The sequence below is a fragment of the Neodiprion fabricii genome, chromosome 1 (genome assembly GCF_021155785.1).
Source record: "Neodiprion fabricii isolate iyNeoFabr1 chromosome 1, iyNeoFabr1.1, whole genome shotgun sequence".
In the NCBI taxonomy this organism is placed as follows: Eukaryota; Metazoa; Arthropoda; class Insecta; order Hymenoptera; family Diprionidae; genus Neodiprion; species Neodiprion fabricii.
Window position 1 is genome coordinate 23,703,810 of NC_060239.1, and position 22,205 is coordinate 23,726,014.

General features: G+C 41.5%; 1 protein-coding gene across 12 annotated transcripts in view; it reads right to left on the reverse strand.

Moving 5' to 3' along the window:
• Positions 1-22,205, reverse strand: part of LOC124180219 (four and a half LIM domains protein 2) — a 139,928-nt gene that overhangs the window by 22,474 nt on the left and 95,249 nt on the right. For 8 of the 12 annotated variants that reach the window (XM_046565487.1, XM_046565525.1, XM_046565533.1 and 5 more), the window contains one exon: positions 20,457-20,666. In XM_046565487.1, the coding sequence (XP_046421443.1) occupies positions 20,457-20,666 (210 nt within the window). Of the gene's footprint in view, positions 1-697; positions 1,093-5,613; positions 7,935-8,897; positions 9,050-20,456; positions 20,667-22,205 lie in introns of those variants that run through there. The other 4 variants (XM_046565588.1, XM_046565449.1, XM_046565542.1 and 1 more) reach the window with 4 other exon arrangements.

Consider the following 22,205-nt stretch of genomic DNA (forward strand, 5'->3'; position numbering starts at 1 on the left):
ATATATACATATTATATGTACCTTGGATGAGTGCTGTTGTATGTGCTGGCTGGGTATCTGTATAAATATGATGGTCAATGCGTATGTAACAACGAATCGTGGACTGATGTGAATTCGGATAAACATATGCGTATAAAAATGTGACTGGATTGCATGATGCGAGTGAAAAGTGTACGAATGCTTGCAGAATAAATCTCAGTTTCCTTTGCGAACGATTCGCGAGTTCTCGGAGTGCCACGGGTTCGATCTTTTCGTGCGTCCAAATTTAGCCGAACTTGAGAGAATCTTAAGGTCGTCGTATCGCGTACTATCTCAGTCACGAAACATTGTCGGGGATGAATTAACGCCCGTACAGAAATTTCGTATGGAAAGATTTGGTACGACGTTAGAATCAGCCGGTCGCGTGATGCGTGAAATAAACGGTGTTCAGAGCTCTTCGTGACTCGATTCAACGACGATTCGAACGGAAATAGATCGGAATTGAGCGGAAACTTTTGATTGCGCAAGTTCTCAATTCCGTTCGATTCGTTCCAGGCAACCTTTGATTCGTTTCTGTTCTCGAAAGGGATGGTAAAGAAAGAAAAGAAAGAAAGTTAAAAAATTGACGCGACCGTCCGTGGCAGCCAAAGTAACGTTCGAAGTATCGGAACCGGGTATCATAAGTGCGGACAGTGTTCCACCGTCAGCCAGCACATACTTATCGATGGCGTTGTCATGGTTGTTCTGGGTGCTGTCAACCTCGGTGATAGTGACCTCGGCGTTCTGGTCGTGACTCTCCCTACGCTTCGTGGTTTTCTTCACTTTACGAACTTTACGCTCCGTCGTGGTGTACACTACACTGTTGTCTACATCCGCCATTTCTGTCGAACTTAATAGTGCCTCGATTGAAGGTTGGGCACGGAAAGATTTCTCGTCGTAGAGATAAACTCTAGGCAAAATAAGACGGATAGTCGGCGAGGGTGACGGCTGAAGAGACGAGGGTGAACAAACTTCTTGACGACGACTTGAGAAATCGAGGGTTCGAGACGGTCGTCCGGACAGTACCGCGACCCAATAGAGTTTGCGAACTGACTGAAATCTAGGACCCAATCCCTGGCCGTCTCATCATAACCGGGACGCTATTTTCGGCTTCCCGACGACTCCAGAAACCCGCGCGCTTCCCCTTCTCGTGGACGCGGCTGCAGTGTGCCGGGTGCAACTTTTCTATACGCCTCGCGATATCTTTCGCAAAACATACCTTAGCCGAATACGCGTCGAATACTTTGATCGTTGTACGTTATTTTCGTATCCAACGCTTATACAAGCGCCGGTCGGCCCGACGTACATTCGCGCATTGTTAATTTCGGATTACAGAATCGCCTCTAACTCCGCATTGTAAAGGAATTTACTCGCGATTCTCACCGTGAAAACTGTACGGAAAATTTACCGCACGTATCGCACCTTTGTATACTTTACTTGCAGGATTATGGATTATATATACAGAGGTTTTTAGTCCGAAGCCAAATTTAATGATTCGTATTTAATTTAGAAGAATTCTTGGATTCAGATAAAATATCTCGATTCTTTTTCCATAAATACCAATTTTAAGGCATAAAGCCAATTATACGATATGTTTTGAAAAATTAATTCAACCATCCAAAGACTCTCGATATTTAAATTGCACAAATTTCTCTTGATTCTTTGCATGGGAAAAAAAATATATATACACGTATATATATATATATATTTCGTGAACGAGTAACACATTCGCTTGATTGAAATACAGCTCACTCCATTCAAATACTACAAGATAGTTGAATCCAATAAATTTACTCTGACCAATCAACTCTTAACTCGTTCAGTATGTTCGATTTGACAAGCGAAACATATTTAGACGAAGCCAGTTGGATATAACTTCCGATCTCCGTAATGATAACATTTTTTTTTTTTTCATCCAGTCAAACAAATCATGATCGATTCAATTATAGATTAATTGGTAGAAATATGTATATAATCTATTTGATTAATCAGTACTTCCCTCGCTACTTGAGTGGAATGAGGTGCATGCGAATCAACCTAATGGGTAACCAGCTCTTCGGAATATGTTTTCGTTCAGCGAGCAGAAATACTTTCAGAGAAACTATTTTTGTAGAACTTGAGTTAGTTTTTAACACAGCCTTTCCGGTACATCAGTTGCCTGTACAGCCTCTTGGATAAAAAGCCACGATCTATGAAACATCATCGTGTGCACTGTTTGTATAAACGGTGTACAGTTAGCATCATTCGTTGAAAACCTTTGACATTCGATATGACTACTTGAGAATGTATGTACATACGGTACAAGCATCCAATTATTTCGCTCTCACGTTTTCACGTTGTAAGAAATATACCACAAAGAGAAAAAAAAAGAAAAAACTGTATATTCCTGAACAGAAATGGCAGGTTTGACTGTTCCAGTTACCACCGATGTACCAACAATTGCAGTATTATTCCAGCAAATTTCAAAAGTCAGGCGTGATTCGTACTTTGCGACACGACTTTTACTGCAGCAATCGCCTCTAGCTACGAGAGGAGAAATCTCTGAGATCTTGACTTTTATGCCACTGTACCTATGCCACGGGTATACTGACGATAAAACGGACAAGTAAACGACAGTAATGTTGCCACGTTTTGAAATAAGTTCTCGGATAAACGCAGGTTCTCCGAAATTATTCATTTTTCAACCGTGTAACGTTCCCTTGATTGTGCTGCAAAATATCTGTATGCCCAAAGCGTTCTTGCCCGGTAATATTCACGTTTGATATTTCTCGTAAATTGAGCTCCACATACACGGTGGTATAAGATGGAAGCGAAAGGGTGCGGCAAACTTTGTTGCAAGATGTAACGGTGAAGTGTTTCGGATTCCACTGCTCTGTAAGCATAACCTCTCAGCATGCGTTTCTATTTCGGGTGTCTGTCCGCTGTTGCTATCAACGAAACGGAATACACACCGCCGTAAATGCCTACATTACATTCGTTACATTTGCACTTCACCTTCAACCAGATTCAACGAACCTCAGTTTGCCATCTACGTTTTTTCTTCCACGAACCTTCTTGGACGACCTGTTTTTGATTATAAACAACACAATCGTACAATCCGCACGTCGACATTTTACCTTTACATTATACCCACGCCTATGTATATTGTATTCGTTAAATTGATGCATTAGGCGGCTGTGGGAGTAACTCAGCCTTGAATGACGTGAAAATGGCCTTACGAGTAAGAGGAAATTTGGATAAGAATTTAAATTCAACGAGACTAAAAGACGAAAAGCGTACATGCTCTCCGAACAGAAATGCCTGCTTAGTCTAAATGTAAACTTGAACACCTTTCAACCCATAAAAACTCCATAGATAGATATAAGGCAATTAGAAGGGAATGCGTTTCGATTTATAAAATGAAACCTGGTTCAAACCGAATGGAAGAAGAAACGTCAAAATCTCATACGAGGATTTGAGAACGATTTCATCAACCTCGTATTTTGTTTATACAGATTAGTATCAAAGAATTATGTAACACATTCGGCAATAGCTGCGAGTAAGAAAAAAGAATTTCTTTGATAAGAAAAATTCACAAAGCACTCATCTCTGTACGGTAGCGTGAAATATGTGAGTGCTTAAATAAAGACGACGCCTCACAAATCCGGGTTATACACTGAACGATAAATCGTGGGAAACCCGATACCCACGAAATGAGTATTCCGACTGTAGAACGTATCTACGAACTCTCTGCGTGAAAATTGAAAAAGCTTTGACCCGTCTCCTCTGAATAGACCTGCATAAAAATTGAGTCATGCGAAGAATTGTATTTGCACCTAGATCTGCACTCGGTTACGGTACGAGACGAAATCATAATCATCTGCAGACTTGCCAGCCGTTGCCGAGTTATTTTTACCAATCCTCGTGAATCGACCGGTGTGAAGATTGGGGAAGGGAAATTCTTTGCGCACCGTACCAAATCTTGTTTAGCTCGATTATCAAACGAGAGGTAAGATTTTTATCTTATTATTCTTCGTGCGTTGTGATGTGCCGACGGTAAGTTTTGCCGGCGAGAGACTTCGCTGTGCATCGATGTTCGATTTTCAACGTTTTTTCGACACCTTATGTACCTGACATTAGTCTTCTTCGTCAAGCGACGCCTACGAGTCATTATCCAATATCCGCGAGTGACACGAAAAGGCGTTCCGATATTCTGTCTCGTTTTTTCATCATCGTTTCCATCGACTATCGACACATCGCGCGGCTCCGCCAAGCCACTCAGAAAGTCTTGAGGACGAGAAGATCGTTTTGACACGGTGCCAAGCAGGTGGTTCCGGAGAAGACATTCGACTAACCGAATAACCGACGGCGGAGGCGTCGCCGAGAAAAATAGAATGGTGAAATAAATAAAGAATCGGCCGACACGGGTTATGTGGGCCGGATTTTTCCACACATCACCAATGACGCCTGTTTCCCCGGATAACGAAACCTTCTAGAACGATGGAATAAAATTATTACGTTTCTTTCCTCTTCGAAGTTCGCCGTCGCTTCACCGAAATAGCCGCGTCGTCGAGAAAAACAACGACTGTAATATTGAATTTCTCGTTCTTTCCAATCCCCCCCTTCAACATCATCCATTGAATATTTTATCAGCCAGAATGAATATCTCGTCGCTTTTCCCCCCCATTGCGAATTCATGGATCGATTCGATCGTAAGTAGAAACGGCGAATATTCGATCTTCCAATTCGCGACCGAAGCTGCTGCTCCTACAGATTTTGGTAAATCTTTACGAAAGTTCCGACTTGCCACCGACTGGCGGAATGTTAAAGTGAGACTCGGTAACCACGAAAATATTGCGGAGGAAGGCAGGAGCTGACGTTTGATATTTTGGGAGACCCCACGCTCAGCACACGGCACCAACAACGCCGGTGTAGAGATGGAAGAGTCAGCCGATGAGGCACACGCGAATGTAAAACACGTTTTGTAATATCACGCTTTAACGTTGAGTCCGTCTTAATAAATCTATCTGTTTACTTTGCTTTTTATTCTTGTCCGTGAAATTACAACGGTTAATCAAACGGCAAATTTCAAAGTCTGTTACGAGTCGGTTGTCGATCTAGAAAGCCCGATTTAAATCCGAGTTACATAAGAATATGTAATTTGAACTGTGTCTGGACGAGAGATTTCAATTTCCCTATCAAAATACATCGTAAAAATATTATACTATCAAACGAGTGTCTCTGCCAGATGATAAAGCATTCCCGGCATAAATGAAAAATGGATCTATCTGTCTCTGACTCAGAGTTGATGTATTTTTAATTTTTTAAACGATAAAAGCTCAAAGAATGATCTACATTCCGGGCAGAAGTATGGCCTCTTGTTTTAGGGAAATAGGAATCCTCTGTCATCGCCCGGTGGTTAGGGTAGGTCGGGTGAAAATAAGACCAAACAAATTGTTGCGCAACGTTTCGTTACATTTCAACGGAACGATAGACAGGAAATGGGACCGGTAAGATCAGCTCCTTGGCTTCCAATTTTACCCGGTTTCTTCAAAACTGTTAATTAGCCTGAAGCGTTAGACGAACGCCACCGCGAGGGGTTTGAAATAAAATTACCCAAAAAGCCTTGTCCGAGCCGGTATCAGGAACGGAGTATTCTATGGGATCAGGGAAGTTTGATCCGTCCTCCGCGTCCTTGAACTCTTCGTCAATGAGTTCATCGAGCATTTCCGATTGCGTTTTGAAGGTGGACGGACGTTTCGCGTCGTTTCTATGAGTGCTCGAACTCCCGGAATTCTTCCTCGAGTCTTCATCTTGACTCCTGCTCTCGCTTCTGTCCGTCTCCAGAAGTAAGCTTTTCACCTTCTCGTAGTCATCCACGTTGGCGTCTTCGAAGCTGGACACTCTGATCGGCTGTTTTAAATTCCGAGGCTTTTCTACGGACGGTGCAAGCGTCTTCGTAACAACGATGTTCGCGCAATCTTCCTTCGAGTTCCGAACTGACCCGTTGAATCTCCTCTGTTTAAACGACTTTTTTCGCCAATTACCCATCGCCGAAATGTCTCGTCGACTTTCGGACAAACCCGTCGCAATTCCACTGTAATCCTCCGCATTTTCGTCCTCCGAAATATATTCCTCAAAGCTAGTTTGAACTTGGACGGAAACGCTTTGCCTGCTTTCCGACCTCGACGTGTTCGTCGCCTCGTCGCACTTGGAATCGAAGTCGGTCGTCTGTACGGATATGTCAGATTTACGTCTTTCCGGCTCTCGGACTTTCTTAAATTTCTTCGCATTCAAAGTCTCCGCGGACTTGCTTATCTCCGCATTTTTGGATTTCAGCCGCGTTGCCTTTCGCACGATCGTTGTCCCCAAAGATTTTGATGACTTCGGTACGTTTAAACCACCACCCGCAACTTCCTGGTAATCACTCACTTCCTTCAACTTTCCATTTCCGTCCACGTGTTCTTTCCAAATCTCAGACGACTTGGACAAGTTTTCAGTGTCATTGACGGACGTCGAGCTTTCCAAGGCCCGTACAACGTCCGACGAATGCTTCGAAATGCTTTCCACATCGTTGACAGATTTCTGGAGTGAAGCGCTCGAACGTGTCACCTTGATGTCACCCAAGGACGATCGTCCGGACTGACTGGCGACCGATGAATTATCGATCGAGTTCCTAGTCGGTACTTCGTTCCCCGAATCATCATCAAACGAGTTTTTCCTCTCACTTGACGTAGACGACGACGAAGGTGATCTAGACTTTCTCCAGGCATCCTCAGTCGAATTTTCAAATGGAATAGGGGTGGGAATTCTTTCGTACTTTTTCGTTGTTGGAGTCGGTATCAGATTCAGGTTCTCCAATATCGAATTGATCTCCTGATCCTCTCGACACGATATACCGTCTTGATGTCTCTCCCTGCAACCGTGCTCAGCATTCTGGTTTCCGTAGTAGGGCTGAAAGTCAGGATTCCATTCGTCTTTGGCTTCGTATTCGTTCAGACTGAGCCTAGAGTCCGGCCTAGAATTGCCCAAAATGTCGCCAGTGCTGCAGTCGGAAAGTGTGCTCTCGTCAAAGTGCCGGTCCAGGGTCCGCAGCTCACCCTTGACCTTGATACTGTACTCGTGAAGGTTTTCCAACTTGTGCCTGACACCTCTTGGCAATCCTACCCCACGACGGTGGCTGTAAGTGCATAGCGAATTGACGGAGCTGTGTCTCTCCGATGTTTCCGAGTGATAGGACAGACAAGGTGCTGCCGGACCCAACGACGGTGTCAAACCGTCCGAAACGTGACGGAGACAAGCAAGGAGTTCAAGAACTCCAACGCAGCCGATCAAAACGGACATGAGCAGCCCCATTTCACTGGCAATCAGCGATCAGCCTTTGACATCGTCCCTTGGAGAGAAGAAGAATCGAGGGGAAGGAATTATTTTGGCACGATCGACTGCATTTTTAAAATATGCAACGCACGTTCCAGCTCAGGAAAATCGAGCAGAGTCGAATAGGATTTCTTAGAGATATGCCGTCCGGCTGTAGGCGGACCGGTGTGGGTCGGATGATTTATCTATTCGTCCTATTTTCGTTTGGTGTTTCGTTGACTATTCCAATAGGAGGGGGCACCGAATCCAGTCGAGGATGACGCCGTGTCCGACCGTACGACCGTTCGGATGTTCAGTCGTCCTGAGACACCTGGAGGCGATAGAGGTTCTCGCATTTGATTCCTCCTTGATATTCTCGACACGTATTTTAGGCATCGATTGTTGCCGTTGAAGAACAGCAATAATTACTTTGGCAAGGGTTTCGGTCACCGACACTGTTGATCGAGGGCCGCTTATCGTATATTTCAACGTTTCCCCGATACTTCTCGCAGATACGATCGCGCGTATGAAACGCCCACCGAATAAGAAGATTTACAACAAGCATCAAGTATACGATAATTTACGATCGTTACCAGGCATCGTTTACGGGGTCACAACTGGATCCTCGGGCACCCGCGGCGGCGTTGATGCTTCAAATCGCGAGTCATCGGCTTCCGTCACAAAGTTACATAATTCCATATCAACCCCCGCACTTGATCATCGCGCACCCCGCTCCCAACCCTTGTCCTGTCAATATCGAGATAGACCATTATCCATCCTGACTGAGGGCGGCTAGTACACTGCTTTATTTTATGCGAGTAAAGACCGGGCGAGAATACCGTTTGGCGGTTTTGCTGGTTCGTCGCTTCACCACGCGACAGCTAATGTCTAAAGTTAGCTCCGAGTCCCTGGACGCGCATCGTGTCCTTAATGTACTCATCGATGGCAACGTAATAATCTTTCGGTGTCTTTGCTTGGCTCGTTTACGCGCCTTGGCACCAGCCAAATCGGGCCTCGTTTAACGGCCAAATCAAGGTATAAGGTCGCTGCGCCGCAACACCTGTCGATGTTCCTTTCGGATGACCAAAACCGGCGCCGAGCCGATCAATCGGGACCGAAGATCGATGGCTTCTTTCCGATGATACGTTCAAAGCCGTCGCATCGTACGATTCAGGATATTTTCATTCATCGGGAAATTTGGAATAGCACTGTTTATTTTTTTAATCGGCTGCGCGATAAAGCAAATTTTGATTATCGTTACAGCGCTAAGAACAGTACGCCTCGTCTCGTGCGGTTTTATTTCGGTAGTAAATTTATTGTTATTCGGGTTACCTCATCCATCTGACGTCACGAGAATCTTTGATACTCGGTTTTGCGCGCGGTGCAATTCTGGACGCGGTCCAAGAATTATCAAAACTTACTTCGTACGCCTAGGGCCTATTGAACTTCGATAGATTATTTTTATACCCACTCGAGTTGTCGGCTGTTGTGGAGAGAGAAAAATTTCAAAAATAGTTATAAAAATTATAGAAAATATGAGTCACCTGGCGAGGACTTCTCTCGTGTTTTACGAAGGACGCGCACTGACGACTGTATTTACGATCATCCGTTACAGGCTCGAAGCAGCGAACATCACGGATCAATTTTTCAAAGCACCAGCGAAAGTATTTTAATCCAGAATCAACTCGTATGTTGTGTTGAATCTCAGTTTCCGCGCAATAATGCGAGAAGGCGTTTTCAACTGCGTGTGTTTTGGAAACAAGCTCGAAATGTCAGCAGCGAAAATAAATTTTCACTCATCGCGTCTTATCGCGACTGAACAAAAACATTTTTCAACCTTTGCCTGTGCTCCTTAACGTCGTTGCGGAATAATTTATAATATCAATGCCACGTTCATCGTTATAAATAAAGTTATACTACGTGTCCGTAACCACGGACAGCTATCCATTTTACACTTTCTACCTATTTATTTACTTTGCTTTGTTTTATTTCTCTTCCTCGATTAGCCTGTGAGAACACTTCACTTTAAATTCCTGCAGAATATAGAACGATCCAAAATTAGCTTACGCTAGATGGTCGAGCTTTTTCCATGCTAGTAGTAAGCTGCATCAAAGATGCCAAGAAACCTTGTTGCACCCTCATCACTTATTACCGCGCATTAATTCTTCCGAAACTTCCAAATTTCTATGCAAAAATCTTCATGACAATCTAATTCAGCTCGCAATTACGTTGAACAATTTTACAATAATATTCGACAGTGCTGTCAACATTGAATAATCAACCGTATTAAGAAAACGAGCATCATAAATCGTATCGGAATATCGTACACGTACGTACAAGTTATGGATGTTTCGATAAATCATGACTATGGTTACAGTGTTATTATACCCCCTGTGGTGTAAGTTTGACGTAACACCTCGGAACACGATAGGAGAGATTAATATCTCGAGGCAGTAAAATCCTGCTATTACTGTCATGTTATGAGATCTCCTCAACGTTCTTATGACGTAAAACGAAGCAAAGCTCCGCTGCAAATCAATGCCATTTGACAGTTACGGGTTAAACCATATAAAAGTTGGAAATTTATTAATCAAACCTTCCGCGTTACTGAGACTGTAATTTGTTAGATACGTTTCGTTGTATAATTAAAATGCTGCTATCACACATACGCCATGCGACACTGAAAAAAGTTTAAGTTTAAAAATGTCGTACGAGGCACGAGCGGATAGTTTGCTCTGAATTTTTCACACGACCGAACCGTCAACAGGCATGTCAAGTTTGCCAATTCTTGGCACATGATCCGTATAGGAATCAGGCATTGACATTCCGTCGTTGTCGATGATACAGACGAAGGTCCCATTTCCTTCCCAACGATGAATTAAATCTGCATCGACATTCGTAATGTAAATATAACAATTGCCTTCACCCGGCAAGAGGTTATCTCTCTTGTTAAACACGAGAAACAATCAAGTATGCAAGGCATAAAATGCACGCTGCAATTCGCCCACTGACGAATCTCCGACGTCGATGATACGGTGAGACGACAGCTCGAGGCGAGGATCATTATATATAATTGGTTGTAAACAAGAGTGTTTTGCATTTTACTGCCAAAGGTCCAATTAAACCGTGATCGGAATTAGCCAGAGGCTCGTTACGCCGGTGTGTTCTTTAAGACTCTCCGATCTCGGGCAAAACGGAACAATGCCAAAGAGTTATTTTTGCCAGTGACCAAACCTTGCTGCTTAGTTACTTCTTGGTCGTTCAGCCCACAGCCAATATAATATACGATGCCACGGTCAACTGCATCGCCCTGCACCCATTGAATACGCCCATACTTGGATCCGCAGCTCTCGCAATTTTCGAATCATCCCCTTCCAACTCGTCAGGCATACAATTAACGATCTCCGTTATATACGGCAGTAAATAGTGATCTCAGCGATGGAATGGCGAGGGTAATTTCCCGACGGAAAAAGTTACGAACACTGGAGAAGAAGACGAGGTATGCGCACCTTCGGAGGAAATCATTTTTCAGAGAACAGACACTTCCGACAATTAGAATTTGGTAAAAATATGTTGTTCTAATTAACGTCAAGCCAGCGAGACTTGTGGTGGGACAATTTTTCAATTTACATTCCCGTCTGCAGGTATGAAAAGAAAATTTAACGTAGACAGTGATCGATGGGAAAATTGCTGTCAAAAATTAGATCATAATGATATTCCAGCCACATATCACCAGCTTGAGACGTATGCACAGGGACTTAAGAAAAAGAGAATGAGACACTTAAACCGACACTACAGCCGCTTGTTTTCATGCCTGCAGTCTTTAACTACCAATAATTTACTGGAGATTTATGTCAAATGTATAATGATCGAAACTGTAAGAGAAAAGCCACGAGGTCTCTGCAATTTTCTGTCGCACAGTATCCCAGATTACAAACACGCCTGTAATTACCAGCTACTTGAACTTTGTACCTGTTCATGCTGTTTGCCTCCGCTATTCGAATTTTTGTTCGCGGTTTGTTTTTTTCTGCATGATTGAAATTTGCGACTCAATAAATCAGCCTTACTATTTGTAACCTCCGTATTATCGTAGGGAAATAAATTTAGTTGTAAAAAAAAAGAGTTCTTTAAGTAACACTGGTTTGGTCGAAAGCGAAACGATTCTGTAGAATTTATTGCGACCAACAAATCTCAAGAGTTCACGATCAACGTTCCCGTCTGTATACTTTACCGCAGGACTTTTTAAACGGACGAAAATCTGCGAGAATCACCATTGTTTGAGAATTTATTTAAAACACGCATCACTGAAACCGTGACTGCAATGAACAATGAATCATCCTCTTTTAAAAAGTTTTCTGGCGAATTAATTCGAGTCGCATGGGATAATCGCGATAGGGGAGGGGGGGGGGGGGGGGGGAGGTGCGAAAATTGTTTTCCTTTTTCCTCGTCTGGTGCAGGTTTTCCTTTCCGTTAGCTGCGCATTGGCAATGTCTCGCGAGTCCAAAAATGGGTCGACCACCCGATGACGTTGCTACCAACACAATCTCAATCGTGGTTCCGTATATCGGGTGTCTACGCACGCGCAGGTCAATTATACCCGGACCAGGCGACCACCAGGAGTCGCTGGTATCCACCAGACGACGTTAAGAATTCTTTAGGAACTTCATGCACGGATCTCATCCTCGTGAGTTTTTCTCTGTGTTCACAGTCGCCACGTTTCCACCCAGATTCCTTTCCGAATCATCGCAGCCAAATCGCGCACCGATAGACTGTTATTCCTATATGTAGGGTACCTATAGGGTTTCTGGCAACAGGAAATGGTCAAGTGCAAAGACCCGGTGAAAATGCACACGGCATTCGAGACACTCCACCTTTTGTCTCCTCGTCAACATTCTTGAAATTATTCCCAGGTCGTTGGTTTTAATCGCTCTTCTACAATTACATTCATCAGCCATATTTGTTCAAATTAAACATGAGATACAGGCGTTAGCGGTGATTTATAAGTATAATATGGACGATTTTTGAGTTTTTCGGATTCAGCAAATTGAAAAGACAGTTTTACCGGGCTATTCCGAAAGCTCGTGTGAAATGATAGTGTAGAAAATAACGAATGCTGATCCTGGATTTCGTAACCAATTAACGATACATCGAATCGTTGTATCCGATCGTTGTTTCAAACGATAAGAAACTCCTTTCGTTATCTGCTCTTGAAAGTAATTTTCCACAAAAAATGTAAATGACTGTTCAAGGTTTAGTTGAACAAATTAAGCTCGACTGTTCGTTCACTTTATCAACAATACCTACAATTAGAAATCTCTTCAATCGTTCCTGGCATCTTAGACCGGTATAACAAACAAGGATGTCGTAACCCGTGCAAAGCGTTAGAAAATTTGAGAACAACTAGTGAAACAGCAATTTGACGTTTGAGTTTATGAAATCGGTGAGAAAAGAAATTGCTACACGTACAAGAGTTGTTCGGTGCCAAATTAATTACTTTGGGCAAGTGACCAAGACTTTAACAACGAAGGTATCGAAGGTAGGGAAGGTTGGTAGACGAGAGAAAAGTTGTAGATAGACAGAGAGAGAGAGAGAGAGAGAGAGAGAGAATCGCTTGGTCCAGTAAGACATTTTCGACCTAGATTCGTCCATTCATCTTGCCGTTGCAAAATCGCCCGCTAGGCTATTTCCAAGATTTCTTCCCAGTATCTCTTTCAACCTTCCTATAGCCACCAGTCTACTCTTCGTTGGTTCACCGTCGTTTACGTAGCCGATCCGTGTCGGGCCGCGTGCAAAATCTCTCGGCATTCCTACAACCACGCCGTTTATACCACTCCACGACGGCAAGTGTTGCATGTGTTCGTGCGATTCTCAGCATTTGCAGAAACGTACGAAGATGTAGAGAGACACGTTTGCCGAATGTAAATAGGCAAGATTTGCGAAGACGCGTCGCGACGCCCTACCGCGTGCTGATCCACCGTCGTGAATTCTCGTTAGTGGTCCGAAGCGACGACGGCTTGTGTTGGACTCTTACGCGTTACGCTTAGCTAATTCTTGCCATCCGAAAAACCCGACTTCCGGCACTCTGACTTTAATTACCCAATTTTCCCCCTCGTACTTTCTTTCATCTACGATACAGATTCGTCCGAGGAGATTAACGTCGGGCTTTGACCAGTCTTCAAACGTTCAAAGTCTCTTATTTGCCAAGAGTCTGGGCCTTGTTATCGCGTAATGCGAAACAAACGACTGAATCGCTTAATGATCGGCACAGAGCGTTATTGTTTGCCAGAAGGTCCGGCTCAGCTGAGCTATTTCTAATTTCCGTGGAATTCCGCACTTCGCGTAATTAGCAACGTCGCGGTAAAGAACAGATTTTTCATTACAACGCGTGCGAGAAGAGACAGAATTTTCGCCACTTGTCTGTCAAGGAATGGCTTGCATAATTTCATGTAAACATATTTCGGTGTTTTATTCTCAGACAGGCAGACTACTTCACTAATTCGCATTTACGTAACCGAATGAACAATTTCAGACGTGAAATAGTTATTTTGAATTTTGTCATGGCCACAAAAAATTGCGTACAAATTATGATTAAAGGACTATTTATAAAAATATGCCTCTTCAGGCAAAATTCAAATCTAATAACTGAGAAATCTCCGAACGAGCAACGAACCATATTTCAGGTTACGTAGCTTCCGGTCTTTGGTGAAGTTTCAAACCGTCTACCTACAAATCACCATGTTGAGTATAAAATAAACCGAAGATTGCACGCTGGTTAGAAAAGGAACGTTGAGCTATAATTCGTAGCGAAATGAAAAAATTATATTTCCGTAAAAAAAAAAAAAACATTCCACCAATTTTATACCGCGTTAAAATCGAGACGACGAAAGAAATCTCATCCGCAACGTTTTAAGATATTCTGTACTGATAATTGGCAGTAATTCGAGTCTCGAATATCAAAGAGATTCTCCACTTTAATTGTAGAGAAAATCAGCGTGGTATTTCATATGATTTGCGGATCGTTTCACACGTCGACCGAACGGCGAGTAAAATTTAAATAAAACACACTGTGCCATCGCGAGTCTGAACCGTTAAAAATAGAAGTCGGACGGCGATGATTTCTTGGGGAAATTCAAGAAGAATATTTTACGTCTCTATCCAATGTTGTAACGGATTAGACATTACGTAAGTGTTTCGGATCTCGCCAGGCGGTATAAAAGCCAAGAAGCTCGAAGCCGTGTCATAGAATGCTGTGCCGCCTCCGGGAGCGCAGACAAGTTGAGAGTAACAAGTAGTTGGCACTAGGGTTGAAAATACTCATTTCCGTCTTTCGTTCTCTGCTAATTTTTCGACGAAAACGAATTCAGTTCTCTCTCTCTCTCTCTCTCTTTCTCTCATATCGTATTCGTAAGTCTGAATATAAGTGTTTCTTTCACACCGTACTTACCGAACCTCAGTACCCAAGCCTTTTCGGGTGAAAAATCCAATATTTATTTACTCTGTTCTATTTTTGGCACCAAAAACGAGGAGCTAAGATTTTAGATTCTCCGAGCCAGAGACGCGCGGTTGTGTAACTCGAATATAAAGAACGACAAGAAGAACCAGAGAGAGGGAATAGAGAAGACGAGGAAACCGGAACACGTTGCTAATATATTCACTATGGCTAATTGTTTTTCTATTGCGGAATCAGATCCGAGTCGATGATGAGCAACGATTGGTAGGTTGATTGGCTCTTACAAAGGACATGGAACCGAATGCAAGCTGATTCTGTACCGACAGTATACCCGTGGTGGGAGATTTAACGTTGGAAATAGATACCACCCTTTAGAATAATCACCTGCGAGAGGAATTCTTTCTCATTTCACGCAAATTTATTAAACAATCATTTCCACAAACTCGAGCTTCGTTCTACAGAAATAAAGACTCGACGAATCTCATGTACGTGATTTTTTCTGTCTCATAATTTTTTTTCTCTTCAAATTTTGCAACGAACAAAGTGCAGTCTACGCGATAAGCTATATTATACATGCACGCGCAAAATGGAGAGAAGACTAGTGAAAAATGAAGAGCAGTATACTTGTTCCGGGTGATTAAATAGGAAAATTACGCACGTGCACACGAGACTTTGCGAAATGAGTATCGCTCGTTGTTTTGTTTCAAAATCCAAGACGAGAGCTGCCAAGACCGTGAGCCAGGGAAATTCCACACCGATGTACAAAATTCTCGTAAATTGAATAAACGGATGAGAACGAACGAAACATTATCAAGTAGTATCTTGAAGTGTAAAAAACTCGACTAGATTAGAAACCGCGATCTGAACGCAGCTGCATCCCTAGTACATACCTAAATCCGATAAAACGTGTAAATGTAGTTAGAGTTTTGATGCAAATTCTCTCGGGTTTCTCTGGTGCAATAATCTGCAAGGCAAAATTATCCTCCGTCTTGAGCACGTCGTTATTTTGGTATTTCTAAATAAAGCCTGACGCGACCCAGTTCCTCTTGCCTCTTCCACCCCGTTTTCTTCACCTCTCGCATAAGCTGCAATCTCGAATCCAACATCGCGATTAATAACCGCTCTGACATTTTGTTTCGTCCTTCCATCGGCAATTTCATTCTAGACGTATGTTAAGGGTGGCGCAGGATCTTCCGGTCTCTAATCTTTCGAACACGAGGCTCAAGTTAAGCCGAAAGTCGTTCTGCTCGTACCCAAAGCAATTTAGGGAAAACGGCTTTTTTATGTGACATTTCGCACGCGCCGTTTCGAGCTGGCATTTCGATATTATTCGACGTCACGTTGAGGCTCGAACCGTCACGGAAAAAAGACGCGTCAGTGACGAGACTACGTCATGAAAAAATATACTCCCGTAAGATGTACCGCCCTTTCCAATCTAAATTTAAATACTGCAGTACGTCGTTTGTGTTTCAGCTTTACAAACTAGAGGGTGGCTCTGAAACGCCTCGAGTTTGTTCTGGGCGTTTGGAATTCACTAAAGGCTAAATTGGACGTCACTTAATGTGCAGTTCACGGATCGTTTGGTTTAGCGAATTAACGATTGTCTTATTCAAAAATAGAAGAATGGAAAGAAACAACAAAAAATTTCACTCCAGAAGCACAACTTAACCAATTTAATTGTGCGTTGTGTCGATAAATCTGTTTGTTCAAGTTCGTATAGTTTATTTATAACCCATATAAGCATGGGTATATTGGCAAGTTATACTTCAATGAAAATCAATCTGCCTGACCGATTCCAGAATCGCATGTGAGCAAATTCACGAATTATCGACACACGATCCGGAGCCAAAATGTCGATTTTTCTGCAATTTCAATATCTTCTAGTACGATGTACCGAGACAAAAAAATTCTACATATTTCAAACCTTCGGCTTTTACGATTTCGAAGAATATACGATTATGAAATCCGTTTTAACATTTTATAGCTTTTTTCCTCAAAAAGCCGATTTTGTTCAACGTTTTCTAGCTTCCGTCGCACAGGTTGACATTTTTACCTAAAAGCTTGCGGTTTTGTACATGAAAAAAATTTGTGTTTCCGGTAGGTGTTCGAAATAGGATCAGGTGGGCTGTAATAATTTTTCGGATTTTTCGTAGTCATTTTTGATTCGACAAGAAAATTGTATATTTTTGTAATCACGCCGTCCCCATTCGAATAGATTTTGAGATTGAAAAATGTGTTTTTGTAAAAAATTAATCAACGTATTTCTTCGACGTCGTCAAGCCTAGATGTTTGAAACTTGTAGAATTTTTGCGTCAGAGTACATACTGCGAAATATCGAAATTGCAGAGAAATTGAAATTTTTTAGCCCCGAAACGTGGGTCGAAAATTAGTGGACTTGCCCACATAAATTGAATGCGGAGAATTTTTGGCTCGATAATGGGACAATAGTCCATTGAAGGTTGAAATTGGATTCTAACGTTCACGGACGATGCGTTGTCAATCGATTCCAAACACCGCCGTTGAAACAAGAGTCATTGTTCAAGTTTTCTAGAGCTGTGTGATAACGTTTCTGTTACAGTATAGCAGTGATCGCGCGGATCGAAACCTTGACACATGTTAAAAGTTGCGGATTGAATTGGGTTTAAGTTCTTTCAAGGATGAAATCGGTGACGAATTTTTTCAGAATTCAAAATGACGTGGCGAGAAGAAGAATAAAACTTCATCTTCAAATATAAAATAATAAACCGGAAAACTAAAGACGTCAACAATAGTTTGACACGTCGTTTCTTTTGAGCAATTCGACTCCAAGTCCTATTGTCAGGTATTTTCACGAATTTACGAAGTTACGACCAAAGATCTAGATGATTCATCTTTTCTGTCTAACGATCGATATGGCATTAAATGTTCTGTATTTAAGCTCAATTCTAAATAAATATAAAAGAACAAATCTCAAGATTGTATTTGTGGACTCGGTTGAAAAATGAAAAATGGATTAGTTTCAGAATAGCACCTTTCAATCGGTCATTGATAATAGTTCAATTTCTCTTTGACACACGGCACGACGGATCAAAGTTTCAAGACAAAGAATATCAAGAGACTTGCATCTCGATCAACTGGAATGTTCGATTTAGGTACATGGATAAGAGACCTGTGGTCGAAATAATTTAAATTCTTATCAATACTTATTTTAAGTTATTATCAGAATTGCATATAGAGCAGTAAAAATATAAATTACCTGAATGTATGTGACGGAAAGTACTTCGACTTTCTCTACGACTTCCGGAGTTCTGAATTGAAATGAAATTCGATGTTAAATATGTCTGTAGTTTTCGGTACGATGTTGGAAGCTCAACTAGCTGCTGATATTCAAAAACGTTATAGATATAGGAAAAATCCCCTACTAACTATCCAGCCGAACAGAACCGTGTGAGCGTGTAAATTCCCATAAGTCAGTCAGATGGTAGAGATTTTAGATCCGGATGTTACGCATATGTATATTTTTGCCTCGGGAAAATCTATGATTAGAACTCGGAACACGTGGATTATTAAAATGTATCGGTTCAGTAACAGTTACGTTTCATTGTTCGCTAAAAAATTTATCTTATTTCTTACATATAATATATACTGTTTTTTTTTGGCAGAGGATTAAGGATGCGGAATTTGCAATATAAACAGGTGGGGATTATATTCATTTAGAGATGAGCTTGGTGTTATCGTATTTGACTTCATATTAGGAATTAAAAATGAACCCTATTTCTTTACAGATTTGACATCGTCTTCATTCAAGGTGCTCAACGCTCTTCAACATTCCGATGTGGTGACGAATAGTCTGCAATTTATCGACTAGTTTTATTTTTAAAACATGTTGATAGGTAACATAATTACCTGAATCGCCAACGTATTATGCCGAACGTAATTAAATAAAAATCTGTTCAAACTATACTTTTTATGTACAGTAATGTTCGTTAATGCATTCCCCTTACGGCTACCTTGTTTTCGGTCCGAAACAAAATGCGAATTCGGTTCTACAAAAATTATGTGACAATGACTACCATTCTCTCACGTCAACCTCATCGCCAGTCATCGTCACATAATTCGTATAGAATTGAACTCGCATTTTATTTCTGACCGAAAACAAGGTAGCCGGAAAAAAAGACATTAATAAATACTACGGAGCATACGGTAATAATCATTAATGACTTCCTCTTTAGATTACTGTACATACGGTGAAATGCATAAATACCTTAACTTTCCGGCTAACTTGTCTTCGATCCGAAACAAAACGCGACTTGGATTCCATACAGGTTATGTGGCAATGCATTCATTTTCTCTCGTCAGCTGCATCGCCAATCATTTTCACATAATTCGTATAGAAATGAACTCGTATTTTGTTTTGGATCGAAGACAAGTAAGCCAAAATGTCAAGTCGTTTATGCATTTTACTGCACATACATAATCAAGTTCCCAACATACGTAAAAACAAATGTTTAAACAACGATTGTACGTATGTACGCGAATCCCATTGATGAATCAACATATTTACCATGCGGTAAAGACAAGTTTTACTTTTCAAAGTTCGATCCTGGCAACGATTTAGAATATCGTTGCGTTGCGAGTATCCTGCCAGGTGACAACGTATAAAGTTGCGATGAATAAAAGTGAAAAAAAAAAAAAAAGAAAGAACATTTCAAGTTTGCAGCAAACATGACGCCCGCCTTGAAATTGTATATTTGGGTCAATGCATGGTTCAGATTCCGTAACGTGGTCGTCGTCTCGTCTCTGTGCCGTTCTGTGCACTGTATATAATGTATATACACAGGATTATAGGTATACAGAAGCAATGCCATTCCATAAAAATCGCTTACGAAACGAGGTGGTGAGCCTTCGAAAGAAATCAGGCCTTATATCGCGGTCTCAACTCCTTCTAGGGACAATGTAAAAACAAGGTGTACGGTACACGTATGTTTATACACTCTTAACCCGTGACCTATTCATTCGTACAATACATCTGTAATCTCACGACCGTTTGACAGTAGCGCTCGTTTCGTGAAACGAAAAGCTCTCGAACTATGTTATCCCACTCGTATGGCAATTTGGAAGAAAGCGATTACTTAGTGCAAAGAGGATCGGAAGAATATCAACGAATAGCGTTCACACACAATTCATTCGCTTTTGAAACGACTGTGAAATAATAAGCAAATTTATTACCAACTAAATATATTATTGAAAAACTGCCGAATGTTATTGGCAGAGTGCTTTTTCGCGTGTGGTAAGGTAAGGATTTGTCGAGTAGCTAGAGAGTTAAGCTTTCGAGCTTTTGGTGGTAAGGATTGCCCCTTTTGAGCTTGCCGTCGGTAAAACAGGAAGTCCGCAAATGAATGTACACCAGTCGGTAATGTCGGACGTTTCATTTCTGCGTACCAGCGGAAGCGTTTCAAGACGATCGTACCGAAGAACCACTTGTTGCTTTCCATGCTGTCTCTTTGTTATTTGGCAATGAATGAAAAATGAAGCTGATACTAGTCGCTTCCGTCGATTATCAGACTAATTCTTTGATTCTACGCACAGCGCATCTTCGAGTTTTGCAGGTCCACAGAACCAGTAACTCTCTGTGATTTCAATGACTGGATTATACAAGCAAAAATTGACCTACCTCATCACAGGCTGCGCATCTTCCTTTTAATTGTTCGGCGTAATGTCTTTCGCAATAAATTGCATCGTTGTAAACACAATAGGCAAGGTCGACGAGCAACTCCTTGCACTGGACGCATTGGAAGCAAGCCGGATGATAGAGCTCTCCTAGTTTTCCAGCCGAGACTCCAAGGGTTCCGTATTTGAAACTCTCGTTACAGCCAGCGCATTGCTGAAATATGTATTAACATTAGTAGAGACTAAAGGCGACAGCGATTGAAATTCATGACCGAAAACAATACACGTAACATATAAATATAAGCCGTGTAAATTATATTATAAGAGAAATCATCGAAAAGACGATTCAATTACGTCAATAATATTTTGTAGCTGACCATCAGTTGTCGTTTGGGAAACTTTTTGAAGTTGATTAGTGCTGCGCAAATTACCGTTTCCTCGAAGAAGCTATAGAAGTTCACTTTACAAACAAAATTTTTCTTGTTGTATTTTCGTTTTTATAACCGACGATAAGTATTTCCGAACCATGATTTTGTACTCTCGTAATCGAGGGAAAGTTGTTCGACACGCAAGACTTGTATACTAAGGGCGTCAAGTATCAATAAATAATAATCTTTGCGAGGAAGCTTGATGGACGAGTGACGATAAACGGTATGTACGCAATCTTGCCAACCTTCGTTCATTTGTGAACCGCCGCGCCGTGACGTTGGTATAATAATCTTTATGTCAGTACTAAAAGCTTCTAAAAAGCGCAAAAATTTGACCTCTCCAATATCTTGGATCTAGGCTTCTAAGTTTAACCGTGTATCATATTCACCTCGCAAAGACGAATAGCTCTATGTATATGCTTGGAATCTACGTCAAGGTTATCGAGGTACAATTTTTACCGACAACTGTCAATTCCGAATTTATAAACATTACTGAAAAATTATTCCTCTCAATGTCACCATATTTCTTTAATTACACGTAAAAAAAAAAAAAAAAATACGACAGCTATTTATTGTCTGATTGAAAAATAAGTTTCATTAATACAAGTGAAAAAGTTCTTACGCAAATTACTCTGTACGTTTACCGTGGTAGAAAAAAAAGGGGGATTGCGATATTGCAGCACACCGTCAAATACGACTTATTGACGGTTTGTTATTGTCCCACATCAAGCGTCTTCGACGATCAAGTTTAGAGTCTTGCACAAGTACGGCGGAAACGTTATTTAACGTGACCGTAACAGCTCGTAAAATTTCCTAACAGCCCAGAAGCTTTCAAGATCATCCGTGCATCTTGCGGGGTTATTTGTTTTCTTTTAATCATGCGGAATTTCCGCCTTCAGGCAGTAAAAGCTCATTGTACTTGCGAAGCAACGATAAAATGCGAGCAAAGAAATACTATAGGAAAATTTTTACACCCAGGCAAAGAGGTTCTTTTCATGTTTAAATCTACTCGTTAAACAATCAGATTAAGTATCTGGGTACATACATTTTAAATATAATATACACGTATATCAATCGGACTGAATTAACGGCAGATAATAACAAAAGTCGATTCCATTACAGTCTCGATTTCTTAGGAAATTGGCATGAAATCACAAGAACCGAGTATATAAAACAATTCAATTCTCGGAGACAAGGATGAAAATAATTCGTTGAGTATACGCTATTTGTTTTCCGAAAAAAATCGTTCTTCGCATTCATTTTAGCAGGCAGTACAGCAATTTGTATTGACTGTATACACTGAGAGAAATTTTAAGTTCTGGTTA